At 42.4% G+C, this 22943-nt stretch overlaps 1 protein-coding gene across 2 annotated transcripts in view; it reads left to right on the top strand.

Annotated features, from left to right (window-relative positions):
* The window catches only part of CAH1 (carbonic anhydrase 1), a 334335-nt gene that overhangs the window by 218001 nt on the left and 93391 nt on the right, over positions 1-22943 (top strand). The window contains exon 1 of one of the 2 annotated variants that reach the window (XM_068231045.1): positions 20900-20920. The exons of the other annotated variant lie outside the window; for it this stretch is intronic. Coding sequence (XP_068087146.1) covers positions 20908-20920 — 13 coding nt within the window. The 5' untranslated portion in view covers positions 20900-20907. Of the gene's footprint in view, positions 1-20899; positions 20921-22943 lie in introns of those variants that run through there. 2 annotated transcript variants of the gene reach the window in all.

Below are 22943 nucleotides of genomic sequence, written 5' to 3'. Positions count from 1 at the left end.
TTACTTTATATTCCCTACATAGATATTTCTATTATATGTATGTATGTATGTATGTATGTATGTATGTATGTATGTATGTAATGTATGTTTGTATTTATGTGATTTTTCTTTATATGTTACAGATATCGACTCTAAAAGAGTATATGTTAATGCCGTAAACAAAGAACTTTTCGAATTTAACTATGTCACTGCAGGTCATTGTCCGATCGGGTAATTAGTCCTCAATTCGTAAATATAGTAGTCGTGGCTGTTGTCCATGAACAACAGGATTGGCGCCAGACTCTACGTACAACATCCTTCACTTTTATGTCCGTTTTGTCTAGGAAACTCAGCACTGAAGTGTGCACTCTTGGCTTTAACCCTTACATGCACAGCATTGGGAATGTGCAAAGATAATTTACTTGCTTGCTATACATTTCCTTAATTTATTAAGATATATTAAGCTCACTATGCACAGGATAAACTGGAGACATATATTGTAAAGTTATGTAAATTATGTTTAAGTTATATTTTTTATGTGTAAAATTTCGAAATACGTGCTATATTAAAAATTATAAAGTTGTGAAATAAATAGATACATAATAGTGGTGTATGACCTCCAGAGAGGTTTGGTGAAAGTTTTTCGAATTGTCGCCTATAGGCGACCTGACACACACACACACACACACACACACACACACACACACACACACACACACAGGTCCCTGAGCCACAGGAATTCGTCTGTATAAACAATATTCCGGCATCCTTCTCTGTACTTTTTACTTTGTCGGAGGTGCTTATGACGCCAAGACACAATATCTCCCATTTCTACTAAAATTGCTATTTTTTAAGAAAAGGTTAAGAATCCCCGATCCGGCCGGCAATCGAATCCGGGTCCTTGGTCCAAAGACCAGCACGCTAACCATTTAGTTATGTAGCTAGACAACATACAAAACACTGAATGATCATGTGAAGTTCTTATCGTATACATAAAACGTTAAGATATTTCGTCCTTGCTTGACGGACTAGGATGATACTGTTGACAACACCGTCGACATAGAGTACAGAAACATTGAGTGGATACTTGATTGTATTCCCTTTGATTGCAGATTCTATAATGGAAGCCGTGGACTGCAGTCCTTGTAACCACTTGCCTCAGCGCAAAGTGCGGCTCCTTCCATTCGCTTCCACTTAAGGCAGGTATTATAGTACATACAAATCTGGATGTATGGCCACGGCCTTTTGCTCCGTTTCCCTAGTATTGGCTTCAATGTTTAGTATTTCCTAGAACGTTGCTCTTCATCTTCCTGACAAAGAAGTCGATGTCGGAGAGTTTATACACAAGTCTGATCTGTGAGGTTATCGTCAGGCAAAGGGGTTTCCTTATAAACTGTGTTTGGGAGAAAGCAGGGAAGAAAGTCTGCAGTTCATAAAATTATTTTTTATAAATGTATCGAGGGATTTGTCCTTACGAAAAGTAGGGATGAATGCCCGCAGTTCGTAATAAATAAATAAATAAATAAATAAATAAATAAATAAATAAATAAATAAATAAATAAATAAATAAATAAATAAATAAATAAATAAATAAATAAATAAATAAATAAATAAATAAATAAATATATATGTATATATATATATATTAAATTTAGCGAACGGTTTGTCCGAGGGAGCAGCTTCAAGTACAGTGCTATGTTTGTGAGATAGGTAGTAGCTTCGTTAGCTCCTCGGCTTATACCTCCCTCCATACCATGCTTCATGCAGCTTGCATGCATAATGTGTAAGAAGCAATATTCTAAGTACATCATTCACTGCACTGCAACCATACACATCACTTCAGTGCGGCTTTATTACCGAAAGAGTTGGCCGTGCGGTTAGGGTCGTGCAGCTGAGAGTTTACATTCGTGAGATAGTGGGTTCGAATACCGCCACCGGCAGCCCTGAAGATAGTTTTTCGTGGTTTCCCATTTTCGTATCAGGAAAATGCTGGGACTGTATCTTAATTAAATCTACGGCTGCTACCTTCGCAATCCTAGCTCTTTCCCATCTCTTCCTCGCCGAAATCCTTAATGTGTTAGTGCGACGTTAAGGAAAACAAAGGGCGTATTTTGAATAATAATAATAATAATAATAATAATAATAATAATAATAATAATAATAATATCGTGTGGCCTCCGGGGAGTCCTGGTGCAGGTCTTTCAATCTGACTCCGTATAGGCGACCTGCGGTTCTGTGAGGATGGGGCCCTACCTTTGATGAGTTCTAATGCTGAAGATGGCGCACACACACCAGCCCCCAAGGCACTGGAATTAGCGAATTAAGGTTAAAATACCTGACCCACCCGGGAATCGAACTCGGGACCCCTGGACCAAAGGTCAGCACGCTAACCATTTAGCCGGACGTATTTTGATGTGTAAAAAAAAAAATCTAAGTGCATTGCTGCACTGCAGCTGTACATAATTATCACCTTACTGCGGCTTCAGCACGTACGCATGCGTGATTTTGCAAGAAACAATAATTCTATCACTGCACTGAAGTTTCAGGTAGTATGCATTCGTAAGTTGTATGAAAACGTTATTCGAACAAAAAGCGAACGTTTTCAAGTTGGAAAATATAATGTATGTGAGCAAAGTGGAAAGTGTCTACGACTCCACCCTCCTTAACATGTTACGTTATCACAAATGATTGAATGACTTTGGTGAATATGTCAGAAAATAAAGGACCGTTCTTCATCTTGGTCTGTATTCACCTGTTCACCTGCAAAATAGTAGGGAGAATTTTTCACTTACTTTCGTATTATGGCTTGAGGTTTTTAGGTTCCTAGAACTGAATATAAGATACTATAACTGAATTTTCACAGAGTGATTGTATATACAGTACATACGGCGCGTAGGGCGGGGGAGGAAGTGCACTGACCTGGCAATAGCTTCTATCAGCATCAGGATTCCTACGTGTGATCTTCAAACGGAACAATTTCCCAAACCTATCATGGAGCGGGCATATCTGCTTGGCTACAAACATGGGTAATTCTGAAAGGTGCAGTCGCTTAAGTGCGGCCAGTATCCAGTATTCGGGAGATAGTAGGTTCGAACCCCACTGTCGGCAGCCCTGAAAATGGTTTTCCGTGGTTTCCCATTTTCACACCAGGCAAATGCTGGGGCTGTACCTTAATTAAGGCCACGGCCGCTTCCTTCCCACTCCTAGCCCTTTCCTGTCCCATCATCACCGTAAGACCTATCTGTGCCGGTGCGACGTAAAACAACTAGCAAAAAATTCTGAAAGGAATCCGTAGTAAGGAGGATGCTAAATTCTAAATGTGAAAGATACCCGTCTCCCCTAATCTCGAAAACCATAGATTAGGGAGAGGGTATTGTTTATTGTAATAGTTTCATAATTTGTGATGCATGCAGTATGCATTTTTTTTTCTTTCTAAATTTTAAATGAATCATCACAACCTTCGACAACTATCAACGAAGTGGCAGTAAAACTCTGTATTGAGACTTTACTAGAGCTTTGTGGATAAAGCGACGGCTATGATGGGCCGCGGATCAGTGGCATATAGTCCATCATGATCATCGTCATTACCGTCATTTTGTGCTGTTAAATTCATCTTTGTCTCCCCTACTGTGTACTAGCACATCCTCATTAACTCAAGGTTAGACGCTTGTAATCCTTGCCGACAGTGTACTTATGGAGTGATCTGTCTGCAGTATGACAGATGTGTAGTGTGTACCTCTTCCTTGCAGTACATTCAGTAGTTTCCGACAGAGGCCGATCCCCAGAATGTTTTTACATCAATTGATAGGTTTCTTTATTTTCTCGCTATCGCCAAATATTAAAGATAGTTCATTTGAAACATTAAATAGAGGGTTTGAAGACGCCTTCCACTCGTACGTAGTATGTATAACAGACAAGAGATCTAGTATCCGTAGCTCAGTGAACTTACGATCAATGGAAACTTAGATTTTAAATGTATGTAGTAAGCCGGTGTCGGTGACAAAGTTAACGTGAACGTTTCTTGTACTCTGAGTCATGACTTCTATCCTTATTAAGGTTGATGGATTTTTGAAGACAGGAAAATTTGTGACACTCATGTCTATGTCGGCAGTAAAACAATCTTGGCGAAAAATTCTGCTAGGGTTCAGATCTGCTTGTATTTGACTATAGTTCTCGGTTACACAACTAGAAGTGCTGATTATAGTCGAACAGAGTGGTGCACTCTCTTAGTGAGAACAGCATTGTCACAAACGCGTGTAGTTTAGTGATATTAAATAGGTAACACAAAGGATACCGCTTTGACAAATAATTCATAACGCTAGTCTGAGATATGGTATGTCCGTTAATCATTATAAATATATTAAGAGATTTCAAAAAGGAAATGAAATACATACAGCACAACGCGACAATAAATAATTAACTTAATGTTCAACGTACCTAAAGAGTTTTCCGTATAAAACCTGACCACTCCCATACCCGCGACCCATAGACGGCCTGTGGTCTGTCTTCGCTTCTTAAATAGGTAAAGTTGCATGTACAGTATAGGACCCCCCTGTGGGTGGGGGAATCAGAAAAAGAATACACTCACGGTATCCCCTGCCGGTCGTAAGAAGCGACTAAAAGGGGCGACCAAGGCATGATCGAATTAGAACCATGAGACTCCTTGAAATTAGTATCACGCAGGGAACACCTTGGGTTGCTTTTACTTGCGCGTAGTACCACTATGTTAGGTACACAATAGGTCTGTGATTAGTAGCGACAGTGTGTGCTTCCGGCTGGGTTTTACGGTACCTGTGATTAGTACCACTATATGAGCGACACTATGGTCCTGCCTTGTCTAAGGTAAGGTAAGGGTGTATTCTGCCCGAAGGCAGGTCCGAACCTCCGCAGAGGTGTGCCCGAGCCGGAGTTTACATACGGTAGGGTGGCCAGTTCCTTTCCATTCCTCCATTCCCTTACCCTCCACCAACAGCGCGTGGCAACCCATCCACTTCTTGACCACGCCCAATGTTGCTTAACTTCGGAGATCTCACGGGATCCGGTGTGTCAACACGGCTACGGCCTATATGAGGAACTAAATAATAATAATAATAATAATAATAATAATAATAATAATAATAAATGATGATATTTGCTTTACGTCCCACTAACTACTTCTACGGTTTTCGGAGACGCAGAGGTGCCGAAATTTTGTCCCGCAGAAATTTGTACGAGCCCGTAAATCTACCGACACGAGGCTGACGTATTTGAACACCTTCAAATACCACCAGACTGAGCCAGGATCGAACCTGCCAAATTGCGGTCAGAAGGCCTACGCCTCAACCGTCTGAGCCACTCAGCCAGACTATATGAGGAACACCATGTGATAGTGCGAGTCCCTGTGGTTAGGACCCTTATGTGAGGAACACTATAGGTTTGCGTTGCCTGGAAACGGCACCGCAATGTGAGAAACACCATAGGTCTGTGTTGCATATGCGCATTACATTACCTGTGAGTAGTAACATAATGTGTGGAATACCGCGAGTCTACACTACTTTTGATTAGTACCACGACATGACATATACCATGGTTCTACTTTCCTAGCGATAAGTACCATTATGAGGGGCCGATGACCTGGATTTTGGACCCCTTTAGACTACAAGCATCATCGATTCAGTATTGTGCTTTAGAAGCAGTCCCTTGGTCAGTAATACTATTGTTTAACGCTAGTTTTGGGGAATATGAGGCGTTGCGGGTCGGATCCACTGATTGTTTTAAATTCATATCCATCCATTCATTCTTCGTCCTCGCGTTTTGAATTCTGGTCAGTGGAGGATTTTGGACTTTTAAATTGTCAATACATTTCGTCTCATTTCGTACCACTAGGGGCCGATGACCTAGATGTTAGGCCCCTTTAAACAACAAGCATCATCATCATAATCATCACAATATAGGGAATTAAATTAAACTCTTACTTCATAGCAAATGCTGGAAATTTCCTCCTTCCGCACAGTTAAACGGGTGTTATGCCGGTTAAACACAATTCAGTTGACACGATTTAGCTCGGCCGCTATAACGCTTCGTATTGTAGTTTGAATATTTTCCTCAAGTTCCTCCAATGTGCGTGGATTTGCTTGTTACACTTTGTCTTTAAGAGTACCATTATTTTTCTTTCTCTCTTTCTTTCTTTCTTTCTTTCTTTCTTAGTCTGTTTACCCTCCAGGGTTGGTTTTCCTTCGAACTCAGCGAGGAATCCCACCTCCACCGCCTCAATGGCAGTGTCCTGGAGCGTGAAACTTTGGGTCAGGGGATACAACTGAGAAGGACCACCAATATCTCGCCCAGGTGGCCTCACCTGCTATGCTGAATAGAGGCCTTGTGGAGGGGGGGGGGATGGGAAGATCGGAAGGGTTAGACATGGAAAAGGGAAGAAAGCGGCTATGGCTTTAAATTAGGTACCTCTCCGGCATTTGGCTGGAGGAAAGTGGAGAACCCATGGAAAACCACTTCGAGGATGGGAATCGACCCCCCCCCCCTCTACTCAGTTGACTTCACGAGGCTGAGTGACTCCGTTCCAGCCCTCGTACCACTTTTCAAATTTCGTGGCAGAGCCGGGAATCGAACCCGGGCCTCCAGGGGTGGCAGCTAATCACACTAGCCACTACACCACAGAGGCGGTAAGGGTACCACACAAATAAAAATAACAGACTGTTAGATATGAGAAGAGCGGAATAGAAGGATTTCTTCTATACAGTTTGGGTTTTCTGAAAACCAATAGCATAGAAAGTGAGGGCAGGTAGCGAGTCAGCCAGCCAGGTGGGCCGCGGATGTGGAGGAAGCCAGCCAGACAGCCTGCCCGCCTTGGCTCAACAGCACGCAAGCGGTCAGGCTTTATACGAAAAACCTTGTTCTGTTATTTACCCTAAGCAGGTCCAAACGGCTGAAAAGTGAATGTATACAAGACAAAAATATCTTGACATCCCCATTAGGCTGTAAGGAAATTATTCCTCGTTTTCATTAGAAAACATTTGTAAACTAGATTCTTCGAAGTACTCTTCTACTAATATTTAACATAGTGACTGACTTGATGCAGAACTTCATATGTGACAAACGATCAGAGAAAAATCCTTGACCATTTTGTGGGAAAGAATCAACCAGGAAATTGAAACGAAAAATAGTGGAAATTAAATACCTAGAAAAAATAAAAATTGTAAAAACAATTCAAGGCCAGGTAAGGAGAAAGACATTCGATTGAAATAGAATATTATCGGAATACAATTATTAGCAAACATTCAGAAGAAATATAAGACACCTACTTGAAACTATATAACATCTAGACATCCTGAGATAATAATGGCGTGTGGCCTCCGAAGAGGCCTGTTCCAGGTCTTATGAGTTGACGCCGTATTGGCGATCTGCGCGTCTATGAGGATGGAACCCTACACATGATGAATTTTAATAAAGACCGGGCGAGTTGGCCGTGCGCGTAGAGGCGCGCGGCTGTGAGCTTGTGTCGTGACTCACCTTGTCCCGAGATGTTCTGGACGATTTGTTCTCCCGAGCGGCTTGGAGAATCTGTGGGTTGGGTGCCCTGAACCATTAAATGAAGTACTGAGTCCCATTTAATATGATATATATTTGAATTCAACTCTGACTTCCCAACTACCGTACATATTTACAATGTCTATTTACAGCATACTTCAGTGATGTGCCTGCTCCGGAAGCTTTTAGAATACTGACTTCCGACCTGGGTAGAGTCTATGTTGAAAACCTGAGAGTTGCCCTCTAGCTTGTCTCTAAGCCTAAGTCCGCATCTCCCACTACTGTCTGAGAGACTAAGTCTTTCCAATATCACTTCTAACGCGGCTATGTCCTACTCCTCTCTCTCATTCTGAATGTAAGCACCTCCAGTCTTATTACCGACGTTCTTGACCTACGTAGAGCGTTCTCCTGTCCAAGACTAAAGATATCCCTTAAGCCTCTGCAGCTTGTATATATATCCTGGTCTGGCCCTTGCTAACTAGTGAGAGGGGGAACTCCCACCCTAGTACTAGTCTACCCCCAACTGGGATCCTTCTCCAGTAGGTGGTGCTATAGTGGTCAATCTCAGAACCACTTATTCTCTGTCTCACTCAGCCTAACTCATATCTCTCACTGAGTGGAATGTTTTGCCATGAAATGGAGATTTTCCGATGCTCCATCCTTCCATGAGTCATGTATTCTTTCCTTGTCTCTCCCAATGCTAATTATTCTGAATGCTGGATTTGTGCTTGTAGCTAGCCACTGTTCATTTACTCAACCCTTGGTCAGTTTACATAGATAAGATTACAACTCAATAACAAGTTACTCATAAGCCTTCCGTAGCAGGACTTGAAGAACAAGTAATTTCACATATCCAATTCTAAATGTTTCAAATATAAAGTAGCACATTTTACACAATTAATAACCATAATTCTTCTTGTAAGAAAACTCTTTATCCTTTCGTTTATGCATTCCTAGTGGTCTCCTGTACTGGGGATCCACTAGTTCAATTCTAATCTCCTTAACTTAATATATGCTATGGGACTTTATATATCTTGGTTCGATCCCCGGCATCGGTGCCATCACGACACCTCCCCTACCCGGGAAGAAATGGGCGCAACACATTTGCGTCCATTTCGACTATGAGGAACTCACAGCCTCGCTTCTGATGACCTTAATGGTCTCCTGGCTATTGGTGGTGGCGTGCCTCGTTCTCTTATCTCGTGTGAACTTGCCTCGATAACTACTACTTCTCGGGATTCCACAGGTGAACTGAGACGTCTCTCAGTGAGCCTGGGACTTTCCAGTCTCAAAAGCCCCGCAGGTGAGTCAGGACGTCTCCCAACAAGCCTGGGGTGCTGAAATATCACATTAACATTCTCTTCCGAGGTTTTCGCCTTACCTTCCTTATTGATTACAGTTTGTTTGATACAGATACTTGGACAATGCTCCTTCGCATCGTCCATACATTTACTGAAAGAGTATCCTACCTTTCTACAGGAATTACAACAACAACAACAATTACAACAATAACACCATATGAATAAACCCACTATACTCACCATGGTCCAGACTATGTATCTATATATATTTACATGTTGATACATGGCTTTTTGCCTTATTTCTTTCTCTTTTTGTCTGACCATGTTTTCTACTTCCTCTGTCTTATGGGTAGCCCAACGTAAGTCATCGATGTGATTTAACAAGTTAGTTGTTGCTACTTTATTTAACTCAGGGACCTGATCTAACCTTAATTCACTGTCTATCTGCTCACAGCAATCATATTGTAGTGCTATCATTGGCACTAAATCCTTGTCTTGCGTACTATTTATTTTCCCTACTCCCTGAATTTTACTATTTGGGCCATACAGTGTACACATAGGACTTATTTCTATCGTACCTGTACCCTTAAGCATGATATCACTAGTAGTATCTTTGCACATGCAAGTCACCTTTTTCTCTTCAGGGGACACATATATATATTTATTATTCTCTATGAGAATCCACATCAAGTCTCTAACGGGCAACACACGTTTGGCACAATTTTCAGGCATTTGATTGACTCCACTAATTAATTTAACAACACAATTATTTTGCGTGTGCACCGTATTAATTGGAAACCTTACCTTGCATAATTTCCACATGGAAGTTACCTGTTTGCATTCGTTTAATTGTTCTTCACTCAACTGCGCGAATGTTTGTTTTTCCTTATCCATGATTATATAATTCTTTTCCTCGTTCACATACACGTAATGATTAGGGTTATTTATCACTTGAGTAGGAAAAGGTATCACTTTATACAATAAATAGGTTGTCTTATCTGTTAAGGGTGTTTTCATTACATACACTAAGAAATTTTTACTTAAAAACACTTCTGCTGAAGCTACCCTGTATATAAGGTAGCCATAAGTCGACTTTAATTCAAATGGCAAGGAAATACCTCTTGGAAAATCTCCCTGCGCTTTTCTATAGGCCTTAATGATCTCATCTGGTGTAATTATCTGAGGATGTATTATCCCAGACTGAGCATTCATAATACCTTCCAATACTATACTATAATGATCATGCAACTGCATTAGAAGACCTTCAATTTCAATTAAGTGTCTATTAATAGCTATCTCCAATTCTGCTTGCCTAATCGCTCCGGCTACTTGGAGTGTTTCATTCTGTAAATACAATCTAATTTCATCTAAATTCTTACTGATTCTAAGTTCATTTGCATTTACCTCGTAGATGGTGCTGTTCATGGTTTGTAGGGTGGACTTAACAACAATCATCTGCTCTTTAGCAATTTTCATAATAGAGAGCTGCTCCTTCTCTAGCTCAGAAATCTTTCCCTCGTATCGTTCTGCATCGTCTTCGCTAAGTGTTCCAAATAACGTTTTCGCTATTGATCCTACGGCATTAATTAATCCTCTCCTTCGTCTATTCCCTTCTTCCCTTGCCACGCCTTTTGTGATCCTATTAATAACATCTTTTGATCCTCTTATTCTTTCCAAATGTGTCTGCAGCATATTTACGTCCTGCTGGCAAGTAAAATTTGAAGTAACTTCTAATTGCAAACATAGCAACCTCGTTCGTCTCACATATCTCTGAGCTAGAGCAAATGTTTCTGTCAGCTGATTCAAATTTACATACGTTACTAGGGTCCATTCTGTAGTATATAACTGCACTTCGCCCTGGTCATCGAAATATACACCAGGTGTATTCTCATATGGCGTCACTCTGACGTCTATCACCTCTCCACCTGCCTCGAGATGAGACGACATCATCATCCACAGGGTTACTACGATGTGGAACCAACTCGTTATCTCCGCCATCGTCTTCTGTCAACTGTAAGGTACGACAGGAAATTCGTTACCTAACAATTATAAATTTCCCCAAACTTAATTTCTATTACTTAACTGACTGTTTACATTCCCGCATTATTAACCTAGCTAATTTCCTTTATTTGTCTACCTCTTTTGCTATCCCACTTAGCTCTCACAGGAACATCCTTAGTCTATTTTTGTGAACCTTTGTTCTCTTTCCCTTTTTGTTCATTTGTAAGGTGCAATTTACACCTGATACGCCTACTATAATGTATGGACCTTCAAAAGGTGGGCTCAATTTCCTGGATTTCCCTCGTCGCAGTGCGTCATTACGTAACAAAACTTTATCTCCTACTTGGAAGGTTACTTCGTTTTGCTTCTTGTCATAGTCCTGCTTCTCTCTTTCTTTTCTCTCTATTAAGGTTCGTCTTGCTGCCTCGTGGTTTCTCCTTAACTGCTGGGTTAGCTCCTCAACCACTGTCTGATACTCGTTATAACCTGACTCAGGTGGTTTTTGCAATACTCCTGGGATGTTTGCCTTCTTACCGAATATCAATTCGTAAGGCGTGAACCCCGTACTTGTGCTCTTGGTCGTGTTGTAGACAAAAGCTGCCGTTGGGAGATACCGGTCCCAATCGTTCTGTTCATTTGCACAAACATAGTGCCTAAGGTACTCCACTAATACTTTATGGGATCTTTCAATGCTCCCATTTGACTGTGGCCTGAACGCTGTGGTGTGAGTTTTCTGTATCCTCAACACCTTACAGAGTGTTTTGAACACCTCGCTCATGAAGTTACTACCCTGATCAGTCAATATCTGGTTGGGTATCCCGTATATACTGATGACATTATTTATTAATGTACGTGTCACCGTATCTGTTTCTTGATTTGGCATTGGACTTGCCACTAGATACTTGGACAGCTGGTCCTGGCAGGTGAGAATGTACCTGTTACCAGCTTCCGTCAAAGGCATAGGGCCTACTACGTCAAGCGACATCTTCTCGAAGACTGTGCTTGGAGTATCTGTAATTACCATGGGGGCTCTGATGTCTGGCCGAGTCCCCTTATTTCGCTGACATGATGGACAAGAGCGAATGTACTCTTCTACGTCCTTTTTCATACCCTTCCACTGTATTCGCTCGCTCAGTCTTGCGAATGTCCTCGCAATCCCTTGATGGCCTCCTATTAATGAGTTATGACACTCCTTCATTATGGCTAATTTCTCCTCCTCTCTTAGCCCTTCTATTTCTCCTTCCGGTGAACTACCTTCGGGCTTGGATTCCTCTGCCTTAGCGTCCTCGGAGCCCTCGTCCGTGGTGTAGCCGACTTCGATTCCCTCTGCCTTGGCGTCCTCGGGTTTTGAACTCGCTACTCTAACCTTAACGTCACCAGGATACTGAGTGTCTCTTCTGACCTCCGTCTGGGGTCCTTTCCGAGCTGAACTGACCACTCTAGTTTGGCTCTTCTCTACAATGGGATTACGACTCAGGGCATCAGCGTTACAGTTCCGCTTACCCTGCTTGTATTCTATGACAAAATCGTACTCTGCCAGCTTTAACCTAAACTTCAGCAGGCGTGAAGACGGGTCCTGCACATTGAAAACCCACTTCAATGGCTTGTGGTCCGTCACTACAGTGAAATGCCGCCCAAATAAGTACGGCCTGAAATACTTCACTGCCCACACTATTGCCAATAATTCCTTTTCGGTTACACTGTAATTTACTTCTGCCTTGTTAAGCGTCCGGCTTGCATAGGCAACTGGAAGATCTTTCCCAATGGGTCCTTGTGACAGTACTGCTCCAACCGCCTCGTTGCTTGCATCAGTGGTAACAACGAAGGGTTTTTCAAAATCTGGATATTGCAGTACAGGCTCCTCTATTAGCCTTCGCTTCAGTGTTTCAAACGCTTGCTCCTGTCTGTCTCCCCACACAAAGGGAACGTCTTTCTTTACTAATTCATAAAGTGGCTTTGCAATTTTACTATAGTTAGGGATGAACTTCCTATAGTACCCACTCAGCCCGCAGAACTGCTTGATCTGGCGGCTAGTGGTCGGCCTGGGAAAATCCCTGACTGCCTGGACCTTTTTAGCATCTGGGTGGACTCCATCTTCCGTGATTACGTGGCCTAAAAATGCCACCTTGGCCCTTAAAAATTCGCACTTATCAGGCTGGAGTTTTAAATTATTCTCTCGCAGCCTCTGGAGTATTACTCGTAACTTGGCATTGTGCTCGTCTACTGAGCTACCATACACAATTATGTCATCCAGATAACATAAACATTTAATGCCAGTTAACCCTGTTAGCACAGTGTTCATCAGCCTTGTGAATGTGGCTGGGGCATCTCTGATACCCATCGGCATTCTCTTATATTCATACTTCTGCCCTAGTGCTGAGAAGGCGGTCTTGGGCCTATCTTCAGGCTTCAGTAGCACTTGGTAGTACCCACTCGCTAAATCTAGAGTCGAGAAATATTTAGCCTTTCCAAGGGCATCTAACAATTCGGAAATTAATGGTAGGGGATAACTAACTCCTATTGTAACCTCATTTAATTTCCTATAGTCTATAACGACCCTCCATTTCTGTATGCCTGAGGCATCTAGTTTCTTTGGGATTAAAAGTAACGGCGCATTCCAGGGTGACACACTGGGACTGATTATGTCATCCTCCAACAGTTTATCTATTTGTTTTCGTATCTCTCCCTTCTGTGCTTCTGGGAGCCTATAGGGCCGTACGTTAATAGGAGGTTGTTCCCTAGATATTGGAATCTCATGCTGTATTACCTTCGTATGGGTCAACTTGTTCCCCTCTAAGTGAAATACATCATCATACTCTGTACAGATGGCCAATATTTTCTCTGCATCTACCATGTTCAAATGGTCTATCCGCAGCTGTTCGGTCACTCTCTGTGAGCGCAACTTTCCGAAACCTAAACCATTGTCTTCGGTCTCCTTGGTTAGCCTTACCCTTCTTCCTTGTGACAGGCATGTGTAATCAACCTCATGAATGCATACCACAGGGCTCTGTATCTCTACTTCTTTCTCGGTGGTGTTAATAATGCTTACAATAGCCTCATTTCTCTGGGACCTGGTTAAACATTCGGCTAAATACACCCCTGGTGCTACTTCTGCTCGCTCTATTACGCCAACAGGTAGATTCTTATTTACCTCAATGGCCACTACCTTCTCGGTCCTAGGTTCGAGACGGATCAACTTTGTCTCTCGAGCCCCCATTGAGTACCTGGTCCCTTTTATTATGACGTAGCCTTCCTTGTAATTTATTACGCCATCTGACAAGAGGTCCTTCCCAATAATGCCATCTTGGGTCAAGTTAATGTCTTTACCCACTACATGGAAGGTGTGACTGGAACCACTTATCTCAAACCGTACCGTACCCTTGGTATATAGCTTGCCTTCACTGACCCCGGTGAGTTCTACGACATGTCCCCTCATAATTGCGCATACTTTTGGTACGCTTCCTTCTTTGACCAGGCTAATTTCTGACCCTGTGTCTAACAAGAATCGAAGCGGTTTCCCTCTCTGGACGATGCTAAGTAACATCGTGCCTTCGTCATCTGAACTTTCGAGACTTATTTTTCTACGGGATTCCGAGGTTGTCTCCGGCCTTCGGTCCCTGCTTAGTTTGTTGCTAACCTGGTTTTCATAGCCTGTCCTTGGCTACTCACTGATCCAAACGGACCCTCCTTGGTTTGTTGCGACCCCCTGTCACCCTCGTCTCCAGACCTTCGGAAGACTTTCATGTCCGTTCTGCCTATCTGTTGACCCATTGTTTTCGTGCGACAGTACCTCTGTAAGTGCCCCGCTTTCCCACAAGCATAGCACTGTTTAGTGGACTGTTTACCAAGTACATTTCTCCAACAGTCCCTTTCCAAGTGACCATCTCTACCACACGAATAGCATCTCGTTATTTCGGTATGTTGTCTGTTAACCGGTAGCCTGCAATTATCTTGCTCATGCCCTTTCCTATTGCAATTGTAGCAAGTTCGTGTACCCCTGGTACTCTCCCTCATGCCCGCCTTGACTGTGCGGACCGTTCGCGTTTCTACACCTACTTGGTCCCTTTGCTTCTTTCGGCAATCTCTCTCTATGTGTCCTTGTTTCTTACAATACCGACACGTTAGCGTTGTCGGTGGTCTTTTTAATTCTGACTCTCCGATAGGTTGACCCTGTGTTTCCTTTCTCGGACTTGTACATTGCCTAGCTAGGTGGCCCTCTTTATTGCAATTGTAGCAAATCACCCTAACCATTGCTGTTCTAGGCTTAGGATGCCACCTTCCTTCTGGTTTTGCTACATTAGGCTTGTTAGTTTCAATTCTCCGTGTGAACCCTAGTGTGTTCCGCCTACTTTGCAATCCATCCTTAGCCTGTTTGGATATAATGACTGCTTCTTCCTGCCTAGCTATTGCCACGGCTCTTTCAAATTTTAAAGGTTGCTGATCCTGCACTCTACATTGGATTCTTGGGTTGTTTAACCCTTGTGTGAAACTAGCCACTCCTATCTTTCTCACGCACTTCAACTGTGCCTGCCTATCCTGTAGGCATTCGCCCTCTAATAAAGCATCCCTGAAAGCTGACGCCATCGTGTCTACGCGATGCGCCCAGGATGCTACACTCTCTCGCGGTTCCTGACTGCTTTGGAACATTTGGCAGATATATAGATCTAACGTGCCCTGCCTACCATAATATTCATTTAGCGCTACTTTAGCGTTCTCCCAGTTAGTAATATCAGCTCTTACCAAGAGCTTCTCTCGGGCCTTGCCTGTAATTTTTGTCAATATATATTTAAAGAAAAGTGCCTGATCATTCTCCCTGATCATGCGTACAGCCGCATCTACTTTGGCAAGAAACTCTCGTAGTCTGTCTGGCTGACTACCGTCAAATTCTCGACCAATCAGTCTGTGTCCCTCTACTACAGTTACATACGGTCCTTCTATGCTACGTGCATCATCATCATCATCAGCCTCTGCTATCTGAAATTCTGGTGTTCCTGCATTTAAATCTACATCCTCCTCCTGACTTGCCATACTGAATTAAAGTGACTCACCCTACGATGTCTTCTGTACTGCTGGGCTTGTTGGCTGCGATCCGTGTAGGCTGCTTAATAGGCTGCTGGGCTTGTTGGCTGCGATCCGTGTAGGCTGCTTAACAGGCTGCTGGGCTTGTTGGCTGCGATCCGTGTAGGCTGCTTAATAGGCTGCTGGGCTGCTGGCTCCCTGCAGCTGGGCTGGATTGTGGCTCCTACGATGCGCGGTTCGATCTTCTGCAATGCGCGGTTTTCGAACAATCTTCTTCGGTGCGCGGTTCAATCTTCTGCGATGCGCGGTTTTCGGACAATCTTCTTCGGTGCGCGGTTCAATCTTCTGCGATGCGCGGTTTTCGGACAATCTTCTTCTCGAAGTGCGCGAACATCGGACTGATATGGTTCTACTGTTCGTCGGAGTTCGAACTAAGGGCACCCCACATCTGACACCAAAACGTAAGTCTGTCGTGACTCACCTTGTCCCGAGATGTTCTGGACGATTTGTTCTCCCGAGCGGCTTGGAGAATCTGTGGGTTGGGTGCCCTGAACCATTAAATGAAGTACTGAGTCCCATTTAATATGATATATATTTGAATTCAACTCTGACTTCCCAACTACCGTACATATTTACAATGTCTATTTACAGCATACTTCAGTGATGTGCCTGCTCCGGAAGCTTTTAGAATACTGACTTCCGACCTGGGTAGAGTCTATGTTGAAAACCTGAGAGTTGCCCTCTAGCTTGTCTCTAAGCCTAAGTCCGCATCTCCCACTACTGTCTGAGAGACTAAGTCTTTCCAATATCACTTCTAACGCGGCTATGTCCTACTCCTCTCTCTCATTCTGAATGTAAGCACCTCCAGTCTTATTACCGACGTTCTTGACCTACGTAGAGCGTTCTCCTGTCCAAGACTAAAGATATCCCTTAAGCCTCTGCAGCTTGTATATATATCCTGGTCTGGCCCTTGCTAACTAGTGAGAGGGGGAACTCCCACCCTAGTACTAGTCTACCCCCAACTGGGATCCTTCTCCAGTAGGTGGTGCTATAGTGGTCAATCTCAGAACCACTTATTCTCTGTCTCACTCAGCCTAACTCATATCTCTCACTGAGTGGAATGTTTTGCCATGAAATGGAGATTTTCCGATGCTCCATCCTTCCATGAGTCATGTATTCTTTCCTTGTCTCTCCCAATGCTAATTATTCTGAATGCTGGATTTGTGCTTGTAGCTAGCCACTGTTCATTTACTCAACCCTTGGTCAGTTTACATAGATAAGATTACAACTCAATAACAAGTTACTCATAAGCCTTCCGTAGCAGGACTTGAAGAACAAGTAATTTCACATATCCAATTCTAAATGTTTCAAATATAAAGTAGCACATTTTACACAATTAATAACCATAATTCTTCTTGTAAGAAAACTCTTTATCCTTTCGTTTATGCATTCCTAGTGGTCTCCTGTACTGGGGATCCACTAGTTCAATTCTAATCTCCTTAACTTAATATATGCTATGGGACTTTATATATCTTGGTTCGATCCCCGGCATCGGTGCCATCACGACACTTGCATCCGGGAGATAGTAGGTTCGAATCCCACTATCGGCAGCCCTGAAGATGGTTTTCCGTGGTTTCCCATTTTCACACCAGGCAAATGCTGGGGCTGTACCTTAATTAAGGCCACGGCCGCTTCCTTCCAACTCCTAGGCCTTTCCTATCCCATCGTCGCCATAAGACCTATCTGTGTCGGTGCGACGTAAAGCCCCCAGCAAAAAAAAATTAATAATGAAAACGGCACACACACCTAGCAACCAAGTCATCGGAATTAACAAATGAAAGTTAAAATCCCCGACCTGGCCGGGAATCGAATTCAAGACCCTGTGGACCAAAGGCAAGTACGCTAACAATTTAGCCAGACGATCCTAAGATTAAAGATGAGAGTGGACGGAAGAGATAAAAAGACAGATATGAGGAATCTTAACTGAATACACCGAATGTAAAAGGATGGAATGAACTCTGAAATGATGTGGGTCTACAGGTTAATCTGTGAAGATGATGACACCGAGCTCGATAGCTGCAGTCGCTGAATTGCGGCCAGTATCCAGTATTTGGAAGTTAGTGGGTTCGAACCCCACTGTCGGAAACCTGAAGATGAGTTTCCGTGGCTTCCCATTTTTACACCAGGCAAATGCTGGGGCTGTACCTTAATTAAGGCAACGACTGCTTCCTTCCCACTCCTAGCCCCTTCCTGTCCCATTGTCGCCATAAGACCTGTCTGTGTCGGTGGGACGTAAAGTAACTCGTAAAAAAAAATTGAAGACAGTCAACTGTTTTAATTGGGACTATTTAGCTCATGCTTCCAATGACCAACCCGGTATAAGAATATGAGGAACTTCAACCTATCAAAGTGTTATATTTTTTGCTATACTAGGCTACTGTAACAGCCTCGTTTTCGTGTTTCGTTTTATATATACGTGGACTTGTTTTTATACACATTAATCAGAATAACGCACTGAACACAGTTAACGACAGACCGCATTATCAGCAGGACGTAGCTGTGTTATTCTAATAAATTCGACTGCCGACATATTTGGAGACTACGGCCCAAAGTGTTGAAATGCAAAAATAAAGCAGTGCAATTCCGTACTGAAAGTTTTGTTCTCTTTATTTCATTTATATTTATTCATTTTTATCATTACTTACTTAATTTTCTGGTTATTCACTAAAAAATCAAAATAAATACAACGAGAGTTCCAGCTTCTCTCTAGATAAATTCTGGACCTCTCATTACGTTACTACAGATAAATGTAACACCATAATCTTTCTTTCTTTCTTTCTTTCTTTCTTTTTTCTTTTTCTACCACTTTTCACACACCTGTGGGGTCGCGGTTGCGATCTGTGGTGCATATGTGGATTTGGCCCTGTTTAATGGTCGGATGCCCTTCCTGACGCCAACCCTATATGGAGGGATGTAATCACTATTGTATGCTTCTGTGGTGGTTTGGTAGTATAGTGTGTTGTCGGAATATGAAGAGGAAAGTGTTGGGACAAACACAAACACCCAGTCCCCGGGCCATAAGAAATAATCAGAGGCGATTGAAATCCCCGATCCGGCCGGGAATCGAACGCAGGACCCTCTGAACCGAAGGCCTCAACGCTGATCATTCAGCCAAGGAGTCGGACAATGTAACACCGTAATACCCTGCGCGTATTTTCAATAGAATTTGTATGCGCAAATATCCCTATGTTTACAGTTTAAGAAACTAGGGTTCGAGAACCACTCGTCCAGCCCATGTTCTCCTCAGAGGACGACGCCCTCGATCAGGTCTCCACGCTTGCCTTGAACGAGTTTACTTGAGTGAGTGGGCTTTAAATCGGTGTGCCGCCGTACCAAGTGCAAACAATGGCCTCATTCACCATGGGTAGCACTGTACATGTCGAGGACATTCGAGTGCAGCGAGCACCTGAAGAACATGTCGATATCTGCTCTGCACCAAACTTTATTACACACTGGCTTAAATCTGCATGGTGTTATATTTTCTGGCAGAGACTGCTGTCCCTACTAGGCCAACAGCTTCCAGCTTCCATAAAAGTTTCTCATCACCGAACAGACCATTATTATGATAGTTTCCTGTACAGTTGGCTCACGCTCGATTCCCGACCCAGTTACAAATTTAAGGTAGTCTTTATGTTCCGGAATAAAGTGTGTTCAGTTGCGAGACCGCGAATGAGAAAATAAGGGAGTATATATCTCACTGTAGCTCATTCAAATCCTCCCCAGTGATGTCCTTCTCGCCCACTTTACTTCATCACCAAGCGAATTCTGCGATGGAACCTAATAAATAAGCAGTTACTGTCTTCATAATTATAGGTCCTAAAGATTCTAAATACACAAGTATAGACATCTCAGCTGTACAGATTGACAGATGACCTTTATATCCATTACACAACAACGCTATCTCCTACACGCTAATCGTTGAGTATCAAAAGGCACCACAAAATGCTTACAAGATGTTTGAGTTCATTGTTAAATATTGATGTTATTTGTTTAATGTTCCGTGAATGGTTATACGAACATATTTCAAGAGAACCAGAGATATCGGAATTTGGCCCAACAAGAGTTCTTTAACGAGCTGGTTGATAAACGTAGTGGCCTTCGGTTCCGAGGGTGACTATTTCCAGTCCCGATAAGGTCCATGATATTAGTAACCTCTAGATAATTCCTCGTGGAAAACGTATTAATTTGTGTTTGTCTTAATGCACACAACACACCACAGTGCCAACCTCTGCAGAAATACGTAATCATTTAATATATATCCTTCCACATAATGTTGGCATCAAGAATGACAACTGGGCGGAAACCTCATGTGCGATACAGATTGCACCCGTGATTCAACTTAGAAGTGGAAAAAACTGCATATAAAAAAAGAAAGAGCTCCTTTAATGAGCTGGAAGCCAACGACACAGAGTTGCCGTATTCAATTCCCCTCAAAAACTACCGACATCAGCCGGGATCGAACAATCTAATTTGACAACATAAGAACAACGTGAAGCCGACTGCGTGCTGAAGTCGAATAACCATGTAGCTTTTAGTCTATCACAAGAATATTCGAATTACTGTTGCTGAGAACTTCTGATGTAAATATCCTTGAATATTTAATGCTTCCGCGTCAACCCCAGTAGCAACATTCTTCTCCTTAAGTTCCCAAATTGGCGGGTTCGATTCTTGCTGAGGTCCGTAGCATTTAGGGGGTTTAAATTCAACAGCACCAAGTCAAATACTTCCAGCTCGTTGAAGAATCCTAGCGGGACACAATTCCGACATCGGGGCGTCTCTTAGTATAACAATGAAGAGATGTTTAACATTATTATTATTATTATTATTATTATTATTATTATTATTATTATTATTATAATTTTACAAGCATTTCTCTATGTCTAGATGCTTTATGAATTAATGCATTAATGAAAAACTACTTGTTTTAATTTCTAGTATTATTTTGAAGTGAATGAGCTGTATAAATGTAATTCTAATAATATATTTCGTTTTCTTACAGGTAAGTTCATCCAGCGATTGATTCTGAATGTTTGCGATACGTGAGTATTTATATCACACCATACATCGAATTATCATGAATCTGTGGCGTAAACTTTCGAGTGGATAGTGAATTGTTTGTTTTTCTTTATATAATGATGATGCTAAATATTTAAGTAAACTTGACCCGTCAAGGTATGAACCCAAACTGCGTCACTGTGAAGTCTAGTGAAGCACGGGTGGAGAAACGTACACTTACTAACCAAAGACGTGACACATATACGAACGACAATTTAGGTTGGTGTTGAAATGTCTAATACGTCTGCCTTCTCCAGTGTCGAATCCTTTCGCTTTCTGCATGCTTCTGGAAACATGATTATACTTATTTCCCCCAAAAGATTAGTGGAGGGTAACACTCGCCCCGTACTCTACGACGTCGACTCTCTAATCATATTACATTGGGCATTACAGTAGGCATTGGTATGATGATAAATGGGGATAAAAGTCAGGTTGTGAGTTTCACAAATAGGAAAAGTCCTCTCAGTTTTAATTACTGCGTTGATGGGGTGAAAGCTCCTTTTGGAGTTCATTGTAAATACCTAGGTATAAACATAAGGAAAGATCTTCATTGGGGTAATCACATAAATATGATTGTAAATAAAGGTTTCAGATCTCTGCACATGGTTATGAGGGTATTTAGGGGTTGTAGTAAGGATGTAAAGGAGAGAGCATATTTATCTCTGGTGAGACCACAACTAGAGTATGGTTCCAGTGTATGGGACCCTTACCAGGATTACATGATTCAGGAACTGGAAAAAATCCAAAGAAAAGCAGCTCGATTTGTTCTGGGCGATTTCCGACAAAAGAGTAGCGTTACAAAAATGTTGCAGAGTTTGGGCTGGGAAGACTTGGTAGAAAGGAGACGAGCTGCTCGACTAAGTGGTATGTTCCGAGCTGTCAGTGGAGAGATGGTGTGGGAGGACATCAGTAGACGAATAAGTTTGGATGGTATCTTTAAAAGTAGGAAAGGTCACAATATGAAGATAAAGTTGGAATTCAAGAGGACAAATTGGGGGAAATACTCGTTTATAGGAAGGGGAGTTAGGGATTGGAATAACTTACCAAGGAAGATGTTCAATAAATTTCCAATTTCTTTGCAACCATTTAAGAAAAGGCTAGGAAAGCAACAGATAGGGAATCTGCCACCTGGGAGACTGCCCTAAATGCAGATCAGTAGTGATTGATAGCAAACCTCTGCTTACTTTCTCCAATCATAGCAAATTTTATTAACGGAGGTTGTTTTTGACCCACTCTTCACTTTACACTTTCATTGGTTCATGTTTGTACCTCTGGATTTATCTCAAGCCAATTATAGAGAGAAGCAGCGAAGACTGGATGGAGTCAGGTATTAGATAAATGATGAAACCTTACGGAAGAAATAAACTCTATTGTGATTTAAGAGTGTGACCAGATTTTCTGCATGAAAATACACATTGATTCACTTGCATACGTATCCGACTCGTTGGTTGAATGGTCAGCGTACTGGCCTTCGGTTCAGAGGGTCCCGGGTTCGATTCCCAGCCGGGTCGGGGATTTCAACCTTCATTGGTTAATTCCAATGGCCCGGGGGCTGGGTGCTTGTGTTGTCCTCAACATCCCTGCAACTCACACACCACACATAGCACTATCCTCCTCCACAATAACACGCAGTTACCTACACATGGCAGATGCCGCCCACCTTCATCGGAGGGTCTGCCTTATAAGGGTGCACTCGGCTAGAAATAGTCACACGTTCACTACTCTGCTGAATCTATGCATCTTGCTACATAGTTTGCAAGAATGGTGCATTCAACAGCTTTTTTAAAGATTAAGATAATATTTCTAAAACACTTCCATCTTTGTTCCAGTCTGCTTAGTCAAGTTTATACGAAGGCTCCAATGCAAATTGTCGTTAAGACCACTTTTTGGAAAAAACATTCTTGCATGATCTCTTCAGAGGGAGTTAGTGGGGTACTGCTCGTGTACTAATTTCAAACGTTCAACTGCCGTAAGTCCATGTTCGAGTCATTGGCAAATGTGACATTT

The sequence above is a fragment of the Anabrus simplex genome, chromosome 1, assembly GCF_040414725.1.
Source record: "Anabrus simplex isolate iqAnaSimp1 chromosome 1, ASM4041472v1, whole genome shotgun sequence".
Classification (NCBI taxonomy): domain Eukaryota; kingdom Metazoa; phylum Arthropoda; class Insecta; order Orthoptera; family Tettigoniidae; genus Anabrus; species Anabrus simplex.
Note: the sequence above shows the minus strand (reverse complement) of the source record. Positions and strands in the feature narration are given on the sequence as shown.